Source organism: Nothobranchius furzeri, chromosome 12 (genome assembly GCF_043380555.1).
Source record: "Nothobranchius furzeri strain GRZ-AD chromosome 12, NfurGRZ-RIMD1, whole genome shotgun sequence".
Lineage (NCBI taxonomy): Eukaryota > Metazoa > Chordata > Actinopteri > Cyprinodontiformes > Nothobranchiidae > Nothobranchius > Nothobranchius furzeri.
In genome coordinates this window covers 4,113,986-4,134,235 of record NC_091752.1, presented here as the reverse complement: position 1 = coordinate 4,134,235, position 20,250 = coordinate 4,113,986, and the positions used below count along the sequence as shown (strand labels likewise).

Here is a 20,250-nt window from a genome sequence, read left to right as displayed (position 1 = left end):
TTAAAATGTATTTTGAAACTCTGAACAAATGGTTCATATTTTAATAGTTGCAAATCCACTTTAGACACAAAAAACCCAGAAATGACTCATACAATGCAGATATTTACAGGTGCTGGCCAGTAAATTAGAATATCATCAAAAGGTTGAAAATATTTCAGTAATTCCATTCAAAACGTGAAACTTGTACATTATATTCATGCAATGCACACAGACCAATGTATTTCCAATGTTCATTACATTTAAATTTGATATTCATAAGTGACAACTAATGAAAACTCCAAATTTGGTATCTCAAAAAATTAGAATATTCTGAAAAGGCTGAATATAGAAGACACCTGCTGCCACTCTAATCAGCTGATTTACTCAAAACACCTGCAAAGGCCTTTAAAAGGTCCCTCAGTCTTGTTTTGAAGGCACCACAATCATGGGGAAGACTTCTGACTTAACAGCTGTCCAAAAGACAATCATTGACACCTTGCACAAGGAGGGCAAGACACAAAAGGTGATTGCTAAAGAAGCTGGCTGTTCGCAGAGCTCTGTGTCCAAGCACATTAACAGACAGGCGAAGGGACGGAAAAAATGTGGTAGAAAAAAGTGTACAAGCTCTAGGGATAACCGCACCCTGCAGAGAATTGTGACGACAAACCCATTCAAAAATGTGGGGGAGATCCACAAAGAGTGGACTGCAGCTGGAGTCAGCGCTTCAAGAACCACCACGAGGAGACTCATGAAAGACATGGGATTCAGGTGTCGCATTCCGTGTGTCAAGCCACTCTTGAACAAGAAACAGCACAAGAAGCGTCTCGCCTGGGCCAAGGACAAAAAGGACTGGACTGATGCTGAGTGGTCCAAAGTTATGTTTTCTGATGAAAGCAAGTTCTGCATTTCCTTTGGAAATCAAGGACCCAGAGTCTGGAGGAAGAGCGGAGAAGCACAGAATCCACGTTGCATGAGGTCCAGTGTAAAGTTTCCACCGTCAGTGATGGTGTGGGGTGCCATGTCATCTGCCGGTGTTGGCCCACTCTGTTTCCTGAGGTCCAGGGTCAATGCAGCCGTCTACCAGGAAGTTTTAGAGCACTTCATGCTTCCTGCTGCTGACCAACTTTATGGGGATGCAGACTTCACCTTTCAACAGGACTTGGCACCTGCACACAGTGCCAAAACCACCAGCACCTGGTTCAAGGACCATGGTATCCCTGTCCTTGATTGGCCAGCAAACTCGCCTGACCTTAACCCCATAGAAAATCTATGGGGTATTGTGAAGCGGAGGATGCAATACGCTAGACCCAACAATGCAGAGGAGCTGAAGACGACTATCAGAGCAACCTGGGCTCTCATAACACCTGAGCAGTGCCACAGACTGATCGAGTCCATGCCACGCCGCATTACTGCAGTTATTGAGGCAAAAGGAGCCCCGACTAAGTATTGAGTGCTATACATGCACATTCTTTTCATGTTCATTCTTTTCAGTTGGCCAACATTAGAGAAACAAACATTTTTTCATTGGCCTTTAGAATATTCTAATTTTCTGAGATACCAGATTTGATGTTTTCATTGGTTGTCACCTATAAATATCAAAATTAAACGTAATAAACATCGGAAATACATTGGTCTGTGTGCATTGCATGAATATAATGTACAAGTTTCACGTTTTGAATGGAATTACTGAAATATTTTCAACCTTTTGATGATATTCTAATTTACTGGCCAGCACCTGTATAGAGAAAACACCCATACAGAATTTAAAAATGGAGGAAACTTACAGTGAATCCACGTATCTGAGAAGTCGTAATTTAAACACGTGCTGTCAGTAAACCAGAAACACATTATAGGACTTCAAAAAATTAAAAAGCAGAAAATCATGAAAACTGTCTTTAAAAAGCACCGTTTTTGTCTCAGGATGAAGGTTTCTAAAACAGGATTTATTGTTTATAGTCACACACAGTTAAATTCTCTCTTTGCCACACACACACACCAGTCGGAGTCCATACCCATGCATCATTCTTCCCCTTGCCCACAAGTCCAGGCAGATGTGAAGGTGATGAAGATGACTGATAAGCTCTTAAAGGCTCATTTACATAGAAAAAAATGAATGATGGAAAAAAGCAAAGAGACTTCTAAAAGGTCAACTTGGGTGCCATCGGAGGTGTGAGAAATGAGCAGAAATGAGTGAGGAACAAGCAAAGAAGCATGGAGCATGTTGGGACACAAAGTGTGCATGAATGCTGGAAGCTGATTGAGGAATTCTTGGAAAACGAAATGTTGGGACGTGGATGTGGAAGAATGCTAACCTGGCAAGCCATCCTATGTATGTGAATACATAGTCTGGCCACGACCCGTTGGCAGCTCTCAGTCGTGAGGTGGAATCTACAGTTGTCTATAAAACGGATTTCGTATGCTGTTGGAAAACAAACGACGTGACATTCTCACTGCAACAGATGTTGGTCAACAGGGCAGTCGGCCATCCATACATCACAGAGGACGAAAATGCTCGTTTCTAAATAAACTTAAGTGAACATCTGCTCTTGCCTCAAAGAAAAGCCCAAGTCTATGGTCCAAAGTTGATGCCAAAGCTTTTTCAAACGAGCTGCCACCATCTTCGTTTTGCTTAGTCGCAATAACATCCTGACCACCAAACTGATAGAGCGCTGTGATTGGACCACCAAACTGATAGAGCGCTGTGATTGGACCACCAAACTGATAGAGCGCTGTGATTGGACCACCAAACTGATAGAGCGCTGTGATTGGACCACCAAACTGATAGAGCGCTGTGATTGGACCACCAAGCTGATAGAGCGCTGTGATTGGACCACCAAACTGATAGAGCGCTGTGATTGGACCACCAAGCTGATAGAGCGCTGTGATTGGCCCACTAAACTGATAGAGCGCTGTGATTGGCCCACCAAACTGATAGAGCGCTGTGATTGGACCACCAAGCTGATAGAGCGCTGTGATTGGCCCACCAAGCTGATAGAGCGCTGTGATTGGCCCACTAAACTGATAGAGCGCTGTGATTGGACCACCAAGCTGATAGAGCGCTGTGATTGGCCCACCAAACTGATAGAGCGATGTGATTGGACCACCAAGCTGATAGAGCGCTGTGATTGGACCACCAAGCGGATAGAGCGCTGTGATTGGACCACCAAGCGGATAGAGCGCTGTGATTGGACCACCAAGCGGATAGAGCGCTGTGATTGGCCCACTAAACTGATAGAGCGCTGTGATTGGACCACCAAGCGGATAGAGCGCTGTGATTGGCCCACTAAACCAGGGCTGTGGAGCGTGGCTAGACTGACATGCAGAGTAAAATCATTTTTGCTTCAGCAACTGACGGTCTAGATTTCTAGGCTAGAAGAATGCTGGATGGGCAAGAACATCAGAAACAGATTTGGTGGTCACCCTGACACAAAGGGGAAAGTGAGAAGACCATTCTTCCTCAGATGTTTTAGTTTGTGGTTCTTAAGGAGTGTGCAGGGGTCAGTATTTACATGAAGCAATCAGTGACAGAACTGGTTTTGCAATTAAATGAAATAAAAAAAAAAATCATTTGAACAACATTTTCTTTGTGTAAACAATTACACAGCATCAATCATCTGAGCTAAATAAACATGTATATATGTCCACTGCTTGCCATACAATTACATAATACTTAGCAGATGCAGGACACAGCAACCACACAGACACACAAATAAAAGAAAGCGGTCTCCTTGCTTCTTTCTTTCTTTTTGCACCTTTTCCCCGAACATCTGGATATTAGGAAGAATGCCCTCCAGGCCCGTACTTATAAATGATGAGAAAAGTAATTGTTCAGAGCCATAAATGGAGAGCTGCAACGAAGTCAAAGAACCCTCATGAAAATCAACACTTCTTTGCCTTCTGGTTCCTTTCTCCTGACACTAAGAAATGAATTTGCAATATGCGAAGAGAGAAAGTCAACCAAGCAAAGGAACTTCAGTCTGAAATAGCGGACATTAAGTAAAAGCAAATACAATTATTACTTTTTCAACCCTTTTTTGGCACCTTTTCTACCATTATTCCTAACATAACACACCAAAGTAACAGTAACAGAGCCTCCAGGCTTCTGACGGACTCTTCGTGGTTCCGGGCCTGTTAGGAATTCTCCAGATTCTCTTGAGAGAGAAGCCACCGGTACTTAGATGAGCCATCCAGAGGGGAGGACTGTGCTTATTACACCAGAAACCCCGCGGCGACTTCCACTCAGGCTATGTGACCACATACAATGTTTGTTTACTAGCTAATAAAGATACTGCTAACCCAACTCTGGCTTTGCTTCCTGTTCAGCTACTCTGAGCTTAGTATGCACAATTTGTGCATGTTCATCTATACCCTACCATACCAATTTATTTATATAGTACAGATTCTAAATAGCATGGCAGCGAACCAAAGTGCTGTACATAAAAGAGCTAAAGACTTGGATGCAACAAGAGGTATATCGCAGAGAAACCCAGGAATAGGTTCAAATGCATCAAAGGCAAAGAGAACAAACAGGGTCCGAAATTTACACTCGCCAAATGCGAGTAAATTGTTCCATTTGGCGAGTAAATTTTTGAGCTCTACCTGCCACCTGGCGAGTAAATGTTTGCACCAAATTAGTTATGTTTATCAGTCATCTTCCATGGATTTCTGATACTCTTCCCACCTGCATGCAACGTACACAAACGTACGCGAAACGTGAGCGCCGCATCCAACGTCATTTCCACCTATCCCATTCAATCAGTTTATCAAGTTAGCAGTTAGCTTCGTGTTAAAACTAGCGATGAAATGTGGCGGTTTTTAACTGGAGTCAGCCAGCCTTCCAAAAGAAAACTCGTCGAACTGGAAGAAAAACCACCAGGACCAGTGGCAACCAGAAGATTTTGTGAAAAGTGGCGAACTGGAGACGGCGGAGTCGTGAGACAATGGCTACATTATGATGGCCACGTAGCGTTGCTGCCTTTCACAGACAACTGTCCCTCGGCATTCTTCAAATATCCAAAAAATGCCCATATTTCCGTCTTTGTCTTCTTTGAGGAATAATAAATGTCCCGAGTGCTGCCGTCTCCTCTGGCCATTATTTCAGCTTTAGCTTAAAGAAAGTTTTGGTCGTAAACAACAAAGTGCGCATGTGCCGCCGGCAACTTCAGCAAATGATACGGTGGCTGGTAAGGGTCACCGCGCCTACACCGCAGCCACGGTAATCCACCGAGATAATATATCGTTTTTTAAAAACAAGACGGTTATTATTGTCAACCTTTTTACCGGGGTTTACCGCTACACCGGTTACCGTGACAACCCTAGCCCTGACACACTTTCAGATATTCTCATGGGGCAGCTGTGTTCTCCAGAGATCAAGGACTAGGACCCAAATGAGGCTGTAATGCTTTGGCACAAAGACGGTGTCGGAAGCAGGAGGCCAGACTTCATGGACAGAGAAAACAAGGAGTCTGACTAGATTTCAATGAAAGAGTTCATAAAAACATCTCTATAAGTAAATAAATAGTAAAAATGACAAAAGAGTTGTTTTCCTTATTAATTGATGTTTTAATTATTTTGTCACTCTGTTTGGAATCAACATAATATAGAATTACATGCTTTAGGTAGATCTAAATCATTTAGAATTTTGGCCGGTAAAAAATATGCTTGGCCGGTAGATTTTCATCATCTACCGGCCAACTTGGCCGGTGAGTAAAAAATTTAATTTCGGACCCTGAGTACAAATATATATTAAATGAACTATCAAACAGAACAATTAAACTTCTATAAAGAGTGCTTTTTGTTCAATTCACATCCATGAAGTGGAGATATTTAGCTAGCACTACAAACACGCAGGCTAGAATGTGATCACCTTCTTTGGTGGGCGACAACAATCTAATATTACCCCCAACCTTAATTTAACTTGGAAACCAGAGTTAAGAACTGGGTCATTTGTTTTTCACCAGTAAAGAAAGTGTCCCCCCCCCAAAAAAAGGCAAGAGGGTTTCACTGTGTTGTTCCTATACGTTACACTCCCATCTGAGCTCATTTCCTGCTCATATCTAGCAGTTTTCACTCACCTTGCTGCAGCTGACACATCCCTGTGTTTGCACAAGTCAAACACAATGAGTCTTTTTAGAGAGCAGTGCACTATCAGCTCAGATGCAATCTGTACAGTAATCCAGTGGGCAGCTACTTCATGCAAACACAGTGGCTGCAAGAGTGCAGTTGAAGGGTGGCGGCTAAGAGTAACACCTTCAACGTTCCACCTCACGGTTTGATTTCGGCAAAACATTCAAACCTAAGAGAAGCAATGTTACAGCAAATGGAGCATAAAGACAATCGTGAAAGGGACATTAAGTCGGGGTTATGCATTTAGTCAAGCCCTCCCGAAGAGAAATGACTATTTGACCTAAACAACTTTAAGGTCACCATTCCACGTTTGTGGTTCTTTTGGCAGTGTGTTGTTCAGCGGGCTGTCACCCAGGACAAACCTGAACTCGAAATACAAAGAGGTCCAGTGTGACCCAACTTCAGCCAAATCTAACCTAGTCTTGCCCAAACCAGCACTCTGACCCAGGGTCACACTCAGCCAATCTTCATCAAACATCAATAAACACAGACCCTGATCCCTACAGCTATACTCCCTTCTAAACATATAGCTCCCACAATGCACGCCCTATATCACCCTTGGTCTGTTGACACAAATGCATTCTGTTGAGACAAGGGGGCAAGGCTGCAGGGTCGGCTGCTGATGGACACACGTAAACAGCGCCGCTTTCAGAAACACAAACACAGCCCAGCAGACTGGATGAACAGCCACGCTGAAAGATGCATCTGAACACACCGAATTTTCACGCAGACATACTTTCACCACTTCTGTAGTGATACACACACCACATACACTCACGCCAGAGGACCATGATATCTGTGGCCTACATTTGGCAGGATTTACACCAACTGCTGCTGTTTAAACACTCGGGGCCCACTAAAGGTTGGTTTATGCTTGACGCGTCCGCGAGGTCCGCACGGCTCCGCGCGGAAAAGTTGCGTCATTTTAACAACCACGCCCCTCCACCGCGTCTCCGCACGGCCCAAGATTTCCGCAACGCGCACCTCGGAAAATTTCTAACCACGCGGACGGACGGACGCGGAAAAACATGGCGGACCGGCACGGCAGAGGTTCGTAAATACAGACATTTGTATGATTCAGCTCTCAGAGATCACCGTGATCAACATGTTGTTAATAATTCTTGAGAGAAATAGCTCGCACTGTCGGAAAAGACGAGAACGCTGTTAAAAATGCTGAAATACCATGTTGTAAACAGTAATTTTTACTTCTACTATGGTGTAGTGTTGGATGCATGCCGTAGAGCTCCATGCTGCCCCCTACAGTTTGGGAGAATAATGGCTCACCGCAGAGACAAGCCGCATGAACCATAAACGCTGCGAGTTGTGAAGCGCGTTCCAGCCGCGAGCCGCATCACCGCGCGGAAAGTGAATGCGTCAAGCATAAACCAAGCTTAAGGCCTTTTCACTCTACTCAACACATTACCACAAGACAACCTTCAAATAAAAGCATCCAGGCTGGCAAGTCTCCCCCTCGGGCCCCTAGACACCCCCCCACTATTCCTCCCATCAAACCCACTCTGTCCAAATACTCCCCAGCTCGACTGTGCGTCACGGCTCCACGGATGACAGGTTAATGAGGAGAAAATATTTTTAAAGGATCACATTTCGGCAAAGTCCTGCACACCAATGGCAGCACTTTTATAGGCATCAGCTCACAGCCTGGGTACTTTTATTCCTTTATCTCTTCTGGGGGTTTTTTATGAGCAAGGCGAGCCGTTATGCCTATCTGACCCAGACCACAGCTTACCGACTCCCAGCCAGAGCCGCAGCCCCTAATCTCGGTCTTAAAAGCCCACCTCAGACTTCCAACTGCAAAGCCAAACCCACGACCTCTAACTCACTCACTGCACTTATGAGAGCCGCTGATTCTCTCCAGCGCTTCTTATCAAACATCTGAATGAGTTGCTTTGCAAGAGAGGCATTTCAGACAAAGTGGCGCAGCTGCTGTGGGTTTGAACATAAATAGCGGTGAAGTTAATGGCCTGGCAAACACCTCAAGCTTTGCAGCTAGAGGCTTCTGGATCTGCTCAGTGTGACATCACCAAAACTCTCATTTCTGCCCCCGTGACCTTCAGACCTCCCCCTCTTTCAAAACCCCGCCGTCAACCTCAACTCCGTCCAACCAATAGGAGTAAGACTGAACCGTCTGACCTGACCCGCTGAACTCTGCCCCGTCGGACCCTCACCCTGTCAGCGCTCATCCTAGGAGGTGCCAAGCGGTGGCTGCTCTCCAAACACATCATAACCTGCTAATGGTTTGCTAAAATCACAATCATGGCATAAAAAGAGGGAGGGGGCTTTAAAAAGACTTTTTTTTTTAAAATTCAACAAACGTTTCTGCTGTGAGGTGCGCTGTTGGTGGTCTCCTGTTGAGCTAAATCAAACGACGTTGTTTCTGTCAGAAAGGCTCCCATTTAGGTCGGGGGAAGGAGAAAAAGCTGGAAGGCAACAAAAAGGGCTCTGCTTTGGCTCGCACATTTAACAGAGAGGTTGAAAATGAGCCCGGTCAGGTTTGATCTTACTGAGACGGGCGTGGGGTTGTAACGGGGCTGCTGGAGGGTAACGCCGCTGTGCTGCATCGAACAATAATCCCCTGTTTCAACCGAGTGAATTACAGCTGCAGCGAAGAAAAGGAACACGGGCCAAGAAAAAGAGCGGGCTAAAGAAATAAAAACGACATGGAGAAAAACCCGAGAACGGCTACTCCGCGTCGGCCACGGCACCACCAGCATCTGAGCCACTGTGAGGTACGAAGTCTAAGTATGCAGATGACATTAAAGCCCTTTTCAGATTGACATTCTGGAATGTGTGCGGACAATTCAGTCCGGTTTTTAACCGGAACTGTGTTTTCAGACACACCACTTTTGTACCGGAACTTGTCCTTTCGGCTGCCTTCACACAGCAGGGAAAAGTTCCAGATGTCTGGGGGGATCGGACTTATGTAATAAGCATAATTCTGTGCACACGAAGACGCATAAGACCTGGATGATGAAGCTCAATGGTTAAAGGAATCACGGAAGCGGTGTGATGCGCTCCGTCGCGCATCTAGACGGTACCGTAGGAGGCGAGCTGCCATGGTTTGCTGAATGCTACAGGAGCGAGCTATCTAGGAGCGCACAGCGTCCCCCGGTCCCCTCCTCCTCCCCCTCCTCCCTGTCCGACCTCACCAGTCTGAAGCAGCCACCTTGTCCGTGACAAGTCCGGTCCTGTTACTAGGGGCATCGTCCGGTTAAATTACGGAAAACGTTATCCGGATGTTTGTATTCAGACACAAAGGTCTTACGGACAGAGTCCGGAACATTCCCGTTTTTCATGGCCTGTCTGAAGGGGGCTCAAGAGAAATGGGATCAGCAGCACGGCTCGAAAATCTAAATCACTTCTGCCTGCTAGTCTTGTAATAACATTTGACTAAATGAAGAAAGATGTGCTGGCTTGTGTTTTATCTCTGAATGGGATCGGCTGAACGTTTCGTCAGACGCCATCAATCTGTCATTCCAGCCAGCATGAAGGCCGATTCCTGAACAGTCGCTGATGGAAGAAGAAGAAGAAACAAAAAAGGGAGAGAAATGTGAAAAGAACGGGGCTGTTGCGCCCCGTGTCTGGGCCTGTTGCATCTGTGAAGCGTGTAGCTGTCGGTTCCACGTTGCCCTCTGTAAACCTTTTCTCATCAGGATATTTCAGAGAGACGGTGGTTACGCCAGGAGCACGAGAAAAGTAAACAAAAATATAAACAAATGAGAAGTGACTGCCCTCGTGAAAATAAAAACATTCAAGGATGAGGGCATCTGTGGGAAATATCCGGAACAAAATGCCTCAGACTCGCGCCGTCAGTCCATCCAGAATGTTCAACAAGCCACACACACACGCACACGCACACACACACACACGCACACGCACACACACACACGCACACGCACACACACACACAGTCTGCTTTAGGCCCCTTTAGAGGAGATGACATGCATGCAGAGTCCTGATCGCTGTGCCTAAGAGGCGTTTAGCAAGCCTTGGCCTGCTGCTGCGTACCTGAGTGAGACAAACTTCAACATTTTCTAATAGATGCAGATTTCTTTCTCGACAAGCTTCTTCAGATGGTTAGAAATAAAAAGGAAAAGACAACGAGGTGGACAAGGAGAGTTAGAGAAGGTCATTTAAAAAAGGAAAATAGAACTATCTCTAAATTTGAATTCAATAACATTCAGCACAAACACCTACATTAGGAAGCTATTTGTCATTTCTAATTGAAGTCATCAGCTCATGCAGCAGGTGATAGAGAAGCCTGGAAGCATACACTGATTAGGCCAAACCACCTTCGGAGCTAGACACCTGGAGGCATTCACTTCTAGTCTGCTTTACACGAAGCCTTGGACCATGTGGAAACGCGCTGGCTGGCTAGAAAGCGGTCTATCTGCCAGCGTTATTTGTGAGTGAGGAGGAGTCGGGCTGAAAGGGAGTGGAGGTGCGGCTGCTGCAAAAGCACTCTTTAAAAGTCAGTAAAGAACCGCCGGAAAACAAACAAACCCTCTAGTCTTGCCTCCTTTTCTCATTTGGCACATTTTGTCTCTTCTCTTCCTTTTTCTTCATTTTCACCTTTCCGCTTTCTAGTTTTTCTACTCGTTTTACAAACCTCTGTTTTTTGTCCTCTATGGAAAATTTGATGGTTAAGAGTAAGACGTTCTTTCCCTGAACAATAACACCGAGAGCCACTTCATGTAGCTCTGTCAGTCCCTCTCCACAAGGGCCTAACTGGGAACTCGAGAGGTGCATGGGTGTGATGTGCATGTACGCCTCACTTCAGTGTATTAGGATTAGACCCAAACTGGTCAGCCCAAGTAGGTGAGCGCTTGGCTTGTTCTGTTTAAGATCTGACTGATAAATAAAGCAGACCTCTTGCAGAATAAGGAAAAACATTCATATAAGGCACTAAAGTATTTTTTGGACCTATACATTTTTAAACAACATTTCTTGGATGCTTAAACTATATAGAAAAAAGAGAGACCAGGTTTTACTTAGGAACACATTCTAAATGCAAAGACCCTGGTAAAGACCCAGAACAACCACCTTTAGCAGCTTCGTCTGACTATCAGTCACCAACGCCGCCTTGCACCTCACTCTTTACCAACATTGCTTCACCTAACCGAGGTTTGTGGGTGACGGTGGCACAGGAGTTTTGTGCTCTCCCCGTAATCGGAAGGGTGCAGGTTCGAGCCCCAGTCAGTTTGTCACTTTCATTGTGTCTTTGGGCAAGACACATAACCTACCTTGCCTGCTGACGGTGGTCGGAGAGACCGGTGGCGCCTGCGCTCGGCAGACTCGCCTCTGTCAGTGTCTGTGGCTACATCGTAGCTCATCCCCACCAGGGTGTGAATGTGTGTGTGAATGGGTGAATGACTGATTGTGTTGTGAAGCGCCTTGGAGGGTTGTAGAACCCTAAGGAGGTGCTATACAAATGGGCCATTCCCATCTGTACCGGGTCGGCCCGGGCCGGGTAGCCCCAGTCGGCCCCAGCCTGGCCCGGTTGATTCCACACATCCTTGTCTTAAGCCCATGTGGGCTGATTCTACTCACCAATCAGAGGCTTGCTCTAATGAAAGGTGTGAATTTGCTGTCAGCAGTGGGTGTGTTGGCCCTGGTCGGCCTGAAGCAGACCCCCTCGAGAAGAGGGCTGAGAATGATCCTTGGTTGTCCCGGAAAATACCAGGCCACCCAGATGTGTAAACAACCTACGCTACCCGGCCCGGGCCGACCCGGTACAGATGGGAATGGCCCAAAATACAGGCCATTTACCATTTACTGGTCAGTTAGATCTCACACAATATTTGCGAGCCGTCAATGAGCCATATTTCTGGCCTGGGAAGCCATCCTATAGACGTAAATACATAGACCGGAGGAGCTAAATCATTTTGCTATTACTACGGTTAGTCTAGGTTTCTAGGCCACCATATTTCTGCATTAGCATATACTGTACATTTACTACTCGCTAGTATTTGACCACAATCAGTACAAAAATGCTAGAAACATCCAGTTTAATATGAACACTAATTATCATCAAACCAGACAATATTACCCTTTCATCCATGAAGTCTTCATTTGTCTTTGTAAAGCCACAAGAGCCGTACAATTCATGCGATTCAGATAACTGTTGGCTTTGTCACATAAGAGGATTCATGAAAAAAAAATGAACAGAGGCACAAGGGCCAAGACCTCTGGACTCATTTAAACTCCAACAGCTTCACCTTCTGCTCTCCACATCTCACCATCAGAAGGCCAAAAGCCCAGGGACAGAAGCCAGGGGCAGAAAGTCACGTCAAATCCTGAACCCACCAGCCAAACCAGCAGGGCTCTGTGGGCCGTTCAGTCCCAGCTTCAAGAACAAAAGCGAGGGTCTGACACTGGCCAGGCAGCCCCCACTTCCTGGCTGTACTTCAAGTCTTCTGAGGGCCCGTTAAAGCTTCTCTACGGGGCCATGTCCTGCCCTTGGCAGTGCTACCGAGTTTTCAGCTCATCTCACATGGAGCCGTTTCCCTGGGCATTTGAGAACAAGCAGAATGAATTCTTCATCCAGAGGAGAACTTTAAAGCATATCAACACTCAGACAAGAGTAGCAAGAGTGTGTTAGCTACAGCAAATAGTCACTCAACATTCAAACTATCTGGAAAAGGAGAGAAAGCAAATGAAATTAAGGTATGAAAAAGTGTTTTCAAATGGATTAAAACCAGCAATCTCAGTACTAGAAATAATTATTTAAAGGTCTGGATGATAGCACGGGCCCACAGATCATCAAAGTATATATTCTAACTACGTAGTGGTGGTCGGAAGGACCGGTCGCGCCAGTGGTCGGCAGCCTCGCCTCTGTCAGTGCGCCCCAGGGCAGCTGTGGCTACATCGTAGCTCATCTCCGCCAGTGTGTGTGTGAATGGATGAATGACTAATTGTGGTGTGAAGCGCCTTGGGGGGTTGTAGAATCTATGAATCTATGAATGTACACACAAACCTTTCCTGTAGACAGGGTATCTGCAGGTTTAAGGGAGCCAAATTTAAGACTTTTTAAGACCTTTTTTAAGGCCACTTGGACCAAATTTAAGCTATTTTTTAAAATTAAATTCAAGCTACAATTTCCAGCTGTTGCCTGGAACCGGTGCGAACCACGTCGCGAACGTGGGATTAGCCATCCAGTTACCATTAATGTTGCACTTCCCCATGGCGCAAACTCCCACTAGCGTGCTCATCTAAAAGTAGCCCCCTTTCACAACCAACCAAATGTGTACGGTTCCACTTACGCCAATATCGTACACAAAAAATGCTGAACACGAACTAGAAAATCACGAAAATTTTATAGAAATAAAAGAATCTTGTTTATTGGGTCTTTGGTAATTTAAGACCTTTGGAAACTCTATTTAAGGATTATTTGTCATTTTTAAGGATTTTTAAGGCCTTAAATTTGGAAAAGCAAATTTAAGACTTTTTAAAGACCTGCAGATACCCTGTGTAGATAAGTTACGTGCAATTCAAAGGCCGACCGCTAGGTGGCAGCAGTTTATACAGACGAGATCTCGTGATTTCTCTGGATGGAAACGTCAGACCTAAGTTTTCCTGTTAAATTCATTCTTAATAATAGAAAATATCATCTGGCTTTTAGTATTGCATTACATCGTACCATCTCCCCTGAACAGTGTTATACATCCTATCGTCGCACATCACATATAGTTTCATTATTTCACAAAGCTAGAGCAACACATTTGTTTAAATGTCACATACATTCATGCACATTTGCTGTATAGTTCAGAGAATACGTTTTTTTTTTAGGGTACCATCATGGCCCCACAAAGTGATGGTTTGAAAGAAAAAAGACCAACAAAAAACAAAAAAACAACAAAAAAAGAGGGAGGGAGCCTCATGGGGTCGGAGTGGTGTCCAATAGAGTTCAAGTGCTGTTGTTTTGGTCCTTAAATAGGCGAGAATCAAGTGTGAGATCCAGAAAGCAGAAAACCCTCCAACACAATGACAACAATACCCCGCTATGTCTGTGCATTAATGAACTGCAAATATGCAAATAACACAGACGAGTAAAACACTGTGCATGTGCTGGGAGCACGTTTGAGCTGAGACGCTTTTCTGTGGAGCTGTGAGTGCGAAGGTGGGAAACGGGCAACCTTCTCACCCTGATTCCGTGTTCCTCCCCAGGGGTAAAACAGAAAGAAGTGGGGAGGTTGTGAACAAGTCGCTGCAGTGGCGAACTCACAGGAGGAGGTTTGGGGGATGGGGTAGTAAATGCCAATGGAGGGGGGTAAGGTGCTGTGGTAACGGTGCGAGTTCTCAGACAAACACTGCGATCGAAATACAACACACGGACGCAAACAGCGCTCACACCCTCATGTGTATTCCACACACACTTCCAGCCTGAGAAATGGGGCAAAGCACCAAGCTAAAGATCTGTCCCTTTGTCATCATCTTCATCAAGGCACCCATCTCCCAAGGTTAGGAACAAGCTCTGGGAAAATCAGGATTAAACTGCGAGATTATAAAATTTGAAATGACAAACGGTGAATGAATGATGAAATTCAGCCACTTGGAAAGATGATTTCCTTTACATCATCCTCCAGCTACAGGTCTTGGACCATCCATGAAATAATAAGCACAATGACCAAAAACCTTCCCTTTCTACACGCTAGTCATGCAGAAGAACAAAGCGCCAGTCAGCTCTGATTCTTGAAATCTTTCCACCTGAAGCTTTTAGACCAGTTGTTTACATCCGATATGATTTATTATGTTGTCAGTAGTTTAATTGCTCTGAGACACAGACATGGCATTGTGCCCGCACTGTTTAAAGTTCTCTGTTTACTTGGATCTCTTCTAAAAAGTTCAAATAAACATTGAAGATGGAAAAATTACAATTCTCTGATGGTGAAAGTCAGGTGAAAAGAACCTAAACAATGCTAACATAGAATAAGAGACTAAAGGAGAGTAAAAATCTGAGCAGCTTTTACTCGCTGGACTTGGAGATCAGAAAAACAAACTGGATGCCAAGAAAATGTGGACTTTGCTTGTGCTGTTGGACTGAAGAGTATCAACAAATGCACTGTGATTCTGAGTTCTGTTGCATTTGGTTGGTTTGGCTTATTGCTAAAGCTATCTGTCATTACGTGGGCTTATAATAATAAATGTAGGATAATATGTGCTAGACAGCAGACTGGTCATTAGAAATATCAAATACTGTAGCAATATGCTTCTTAATAGACGTTATTTTGTTCTAGGTGTGTGACTGATTAAAACCAACATTTTAAGTTAACGCTGCAGCTAGCACCAAGCTTCACGAGTAAGGCAGCCATATTGGATTCTAAGGTTGAAGCAGGTCAGGAAACCAAAACAATCATGTAATCTGTTGGACTCAATTCTGACTTATGGTTGCAAATGCAGACCTGCCAACCTTGTCAAAATTTTTTGAGTAGCACTTGTGCAGCGTTTTTTCGCGGACTTTTGAAACTCCATTCTCGCTGTATGGAAAATTTGATACACACACACACACACACACACACACACTTGTTCATAGTTCTTATTTTGACTAGTAAAAACCAAAGGGGACAGGGCCTTTCAGACTATTGCACCCAGACTTTGGAACAGTCTACCTTCAAATCTCCGTCTCTCTAACACTGTAGAGGTCTTTAAAAATCATCTAAAAACTCACCTTTTCATCCAGGCGTTCCCTCCCTAAATGTTTCAGAATGATGGCTTTGTTCTTGTTCACACCTTCACTTTGTTTATGCTCATGATTTTATTTTCTACGTTTATCACTGCTATTGTTTTTCTGATGTTTTTATTGGTTAGAGGTATTTGCCCTGATCTTTATCATGTTGTACAGCGCTTTGTGATTTATATCTGTGAAAGGTGCTCTATAAATAAACTTTTACTTACTTACTTACTTACGTACTTACTTACTAGTAAGGTTATTGACATTTTTACAGTTTGACCTGACTCCAAAGTATCATGTATTTTAATATTAAACAGTAAAAGTCTAAAGTTTCCTTATATAATATTTGTGCTCATACAAGTGACTTGTATTAAATTATTTCAATACAAATTAATAAAAAAACACATTTATATGTATTTAATGGTAATTATTTTGTAAATTGCAATAGGTGTTTCTGTTCTCAAGAATGTAATATTAAACTGGCTTAAAGCACATCCGCACACATCACCAGGGCTAATTTACTAATTACCTGCAGCTCCCTGGTGGCTTATGTCCACATCATAATTGCAAATTGTGCTAAATGCATGCTGAGGTTGTTTATCGCAAGCATGGCCACTGTTCTTGACATTTGGGCAAAAACTTCTGAAACACATGTTCCGTTGAACATATATTCATTTTGTAACATTCTGACTGGTGGTTTCCACTCCAGATTTTCTTTCAATTATATCAATTAAAAGTCAAACATATTTTTACACAATATAGTAACTTCACAGTGTTCTGGACTTGTTACGTACACATTCATACAAAAATAGTTTTCTTTTATAGCAGGAAAAGCTAAATGTAGGCCAAACAAACACCATCAGCTGGGTATTGAACCTGCGTTCTTGTTATTGTCCAATCGTCTGGCAGCTTCTAGTCAGGTCGAAATGGCAGAGAAACGACAAATGAAACACATCAGGTCATTTTTCACTTCACCAAAACACCAAGGAAGTTGAAAGACTTGAATAATATTAAGGCAATTTGTTGTTATTGTCCATATAAATAAATGATATGTTTTGGATATGTTTAATAATGGTATCATTAGGCACAAAGTACATAGCTGGACACAAAGAGATGGAGCCCGTCAAGCAGAGCCACAAGTGAGTTTGAGATTTTGGTTAGTGTCACGAAATAAGGAGAATTCAGTCTTTAGACTACTTACAGTAATTATGTGTGTTTTGTGTGGTTGTGGGTATGAGTTTGGAAAACAACTTGTTGGTATTATTGGTAGAGCATCCAAAAACCTGTAGACAGGTCTGGACTATATATGGACGATGTATATGGACTAATAAAGAACAACAGCTGTTATTTAATCATATATGAGACATTTAAGACACATCAGCACATGAAAATAATGCTTTTTCTTAATGTCCCCCTCAGGAATTACTCCGGAAATCTTTACTGTCTAATGTCCCCCCCAAAAAAAAAACATTGATGAGGGATTATCGCCCCTGGGAGCAGAGCCAACTTTTCTAACCATCCATCGAAAGCGAAAAGAGTCTGCAAGCCAGTGGATGGTCAGGATGCTGCATCCTTTAACTTTGTCAACAGCACCATCATTCCACCTCTCTACTGCATGCCTTTGTAATTTCTCGGCTTGACTACTGCAACTCTCTCTATGCAGGGTTGTGTCAGTCGTCATTGCGTCGCCTACAGGTTGTGCAGAACAGCACAGCCAGGTTCCTGACTGGGACCAGGAAACGGGACCACATCAGTCCGGTTCTGGCCTCCCTGCACTGGCTTTCGATTTGCTATCGCTCACAATTCAAAATCCTCGTCTTTGTTTATCATTTCTTCCAGGGTGGTGGTCCCCCCTATCTGGCCACTCTCCTGAACAGACACTCCCCATCACGCGCTCTGCGCTCCTCTGACCAAGGCCTGCTCGCTGTCCCTCGTTCTAGGTGTCGTACCCGTGGGGACCGGGCTTTCTCAGTCTTAGCAACGTTACTCTGGAACCAGTTGCCACCCTCAGTTAGGCTGTCCCCACCTCTGCCAGACTGTAAGAGTCGCCTAAAAACCCACCTCCTCCGCTTGGCGTTTCCAGAACATGTTTGATTTTGGCCCTCTTTTATGTTGAATTTATTTCACAGTTTTCATTGGTTCACTCAATCCAAATGTGTTTCACACATCTGTCCTGTACCAGAATGTTTCACCTATTTTGTAATTTGTATTTTGTAATTTGAACTGCTTTTATTGTTGATTTATTCAATATAATTACTTACAACTGTACCATGTTCAGCGCTTTGGGCTTCCTGACAGGGTTGCGGAAGGCGCTTTATAAATAAAGCTTTGATTGATTGATTGACTGTAAACTTGCATGGAGTGTATCTCACTCTGGGTAGAAATAGGAGAAGGAGCCGGATCCTGTTATATCGTTAGGTTATAGAAATGTCTTCCATTTTTCTGACAGGGTCATTTATGTAGATTTTCGTTTTCTTGGACTCTACATACCTTATATCGCATCTTGGGGCAGGAGTGAATATAAAAGCCCAGGTAGTAGTAGGACAGCTTGGGGGACTGCTTCTGCAGCTGCCTGGTGAAGGCGATCTCCCTGTGATAAGAAACATAAAAACACATCAAGGTGAAGTTTCACGCGTAGTTTAGTGCAACTTCAACTGTTGGTGAAACTTTAAAGTTTTTATTCTCCTGATTTGTGTTTCGGCTGCAAATACCAGCTCCGTCCAGCTATGACGTAATTTCACAAGAAGAAGAAAAAAAGTACAATATCTGATTTAAAATGTGTTTATCTCCCAGGTTAGTCAAACTGCATTTAAATTAAGAAACTAAACTGGTTCTTGCAGCTTTTACTAGACCAGAGGCCAAGCAGAGGAAGTAAACAGCCACGCTCCAAAAGGCTGCTTCTGTTGGTCTCATGTTGGTTCACAAAAACAAATGCCTTCTCTCAACCAGCATTGAGCCTTCAGGCGAATAAAAAAAAAAAAGGAAGGTGGTCAAAAAGAAAGGCAGAGAGCGTGTAAATTAAAGATTTAGAACTTTTGGAATTTATACACCTTCTTCAAATACAGTAAATGTCTCGCTGCTTTATTTTTCCTCAATGGTTTCGTCCTTAATTGCATCCTTTTACTTGAAGCCTATTTCCCCCTTTTCCATTTGCAATTTCTTTCACTCTTCCATAACTAAGTTCTAGCTTCTCTTTTCCTCCCTTTTGTTTCACCCTTCCTTCCACTGCTGTGTTTCACCCGCTTAAAGGAAGGGGGAGAAATCCCTTTCTTACGATGCTTCAGAGACAGAAAAAGAGGCCTTAAAATAAAATAGATGCACTGAAAAATGAGACGGGGGACAAAGGGAGGCAGGCGAGGGAGGGGGGGAGACACGGGGAAGGAGAGAGAGCGGGAGGAGAATATAAAAGAGTAGGGTCAAGAAAGAGAAAGAGATGGAGAAGAGGCAGCTAGAGCGAGGTGCTAGGAGGTCACCCGCTTTCTGCCAGGTTCCTGGGTTCCCATCCCCTCTCCACAAAAGAGTCCGGCAGGCCTGAATCGGAGAAGGGGGGGGGGGGGGGGGGTGTAAGAGAGGGGAGGTGCCCATTCACAAAAAGCCATGTTTCCCCCTTTACTTGAGGCCTTCACACCCCCACCTCCACCCCCATGGCAGCAGCTTGAGTCTGCCATTATCCCCTCTTCAGCCATCTGACACTCCAGCACAAGCCAATTATCAAGCCCTCTGCTCCTGCACAGCTTCCCTCACATTGATGCACACACACACACACACACACACACACACACACACACGCACACGCACGTGCACACACACACACACACACAAAGAGCCCATAATAGTGCATACCCTGAGGTGCTCGCTGCAGCTTGGTGCTGCACACACAAACACTTCATTACATAATCGACACAAATATTGTTGATCATCTAGACCTTCAACACTGACTGAGATGATGCAACAGCACACAGGGTTTTACTGTATAGGAATGGGTGGTGAATATTATGGTTTGCAACATGCAAATAAACAATTCCTTCTTCCACTTCTTTATTGCTTCTCCAACTTTGATTCGTTTTATGAAACTCAAACTTGTTTTTGTGAGAATTTCTTGCTCCTAATAAGTGAAACACAAATGTTATTATGCCCAGGTCTTCATGTGCTTCTAACACGTTTATTAAAATATTATTAATAGATAAAAATGCATATCATAAGGGTGGCTTCATGACCAAATTGAAGTCTCTGATTCAGGATTAGGGCAAAACAAAATTCCATGTAATCAAGTTTCAGTGTGGACGCCTGCCATGCCTCGTGATGTGCCTCTTTCCTCCTCACGTCCTCGGGGTTTATTGGGGGGTGGGGGGGTGGGGGGGCGCTTCTGCATGAAATGTCTCCCTCTCCTGTTTCCTTTCAGAACCACATGCATGCAGATGTGCAGCAAATGCAAGATCCTAACTTTTTTGTAACTT

The 20,250-nt window shown here is 44.1% G+C and overlaps 1 protein-coding gene across 4 annotated transcripts in view; it reads right to left on the bottom strand.

Moving 5' to 3' along the window:
- Window positions 1-20,250, bottom strand: part of LOC107375399 (arginyl-tRNA--protein transferase 1) — a 91,604-nt gene that overhangs the window by 12,720 nt on the left and 58,634 nt on the right. For all 4 annotated transcript variants that reach the window (XM_070542158.1, XM_015943891.3, XM_015943890.3 and 1 more), the window contains one exon: window positions 18,284-18,383. In XM_070542158.1, the coding sequence (XP_070398259.1) occupies window positions 18,284-18,383 (100 nt within the window). The remainder of the gene's footprint in view (window positions 1-18,283; window positions 18,384-20,250) is intronic.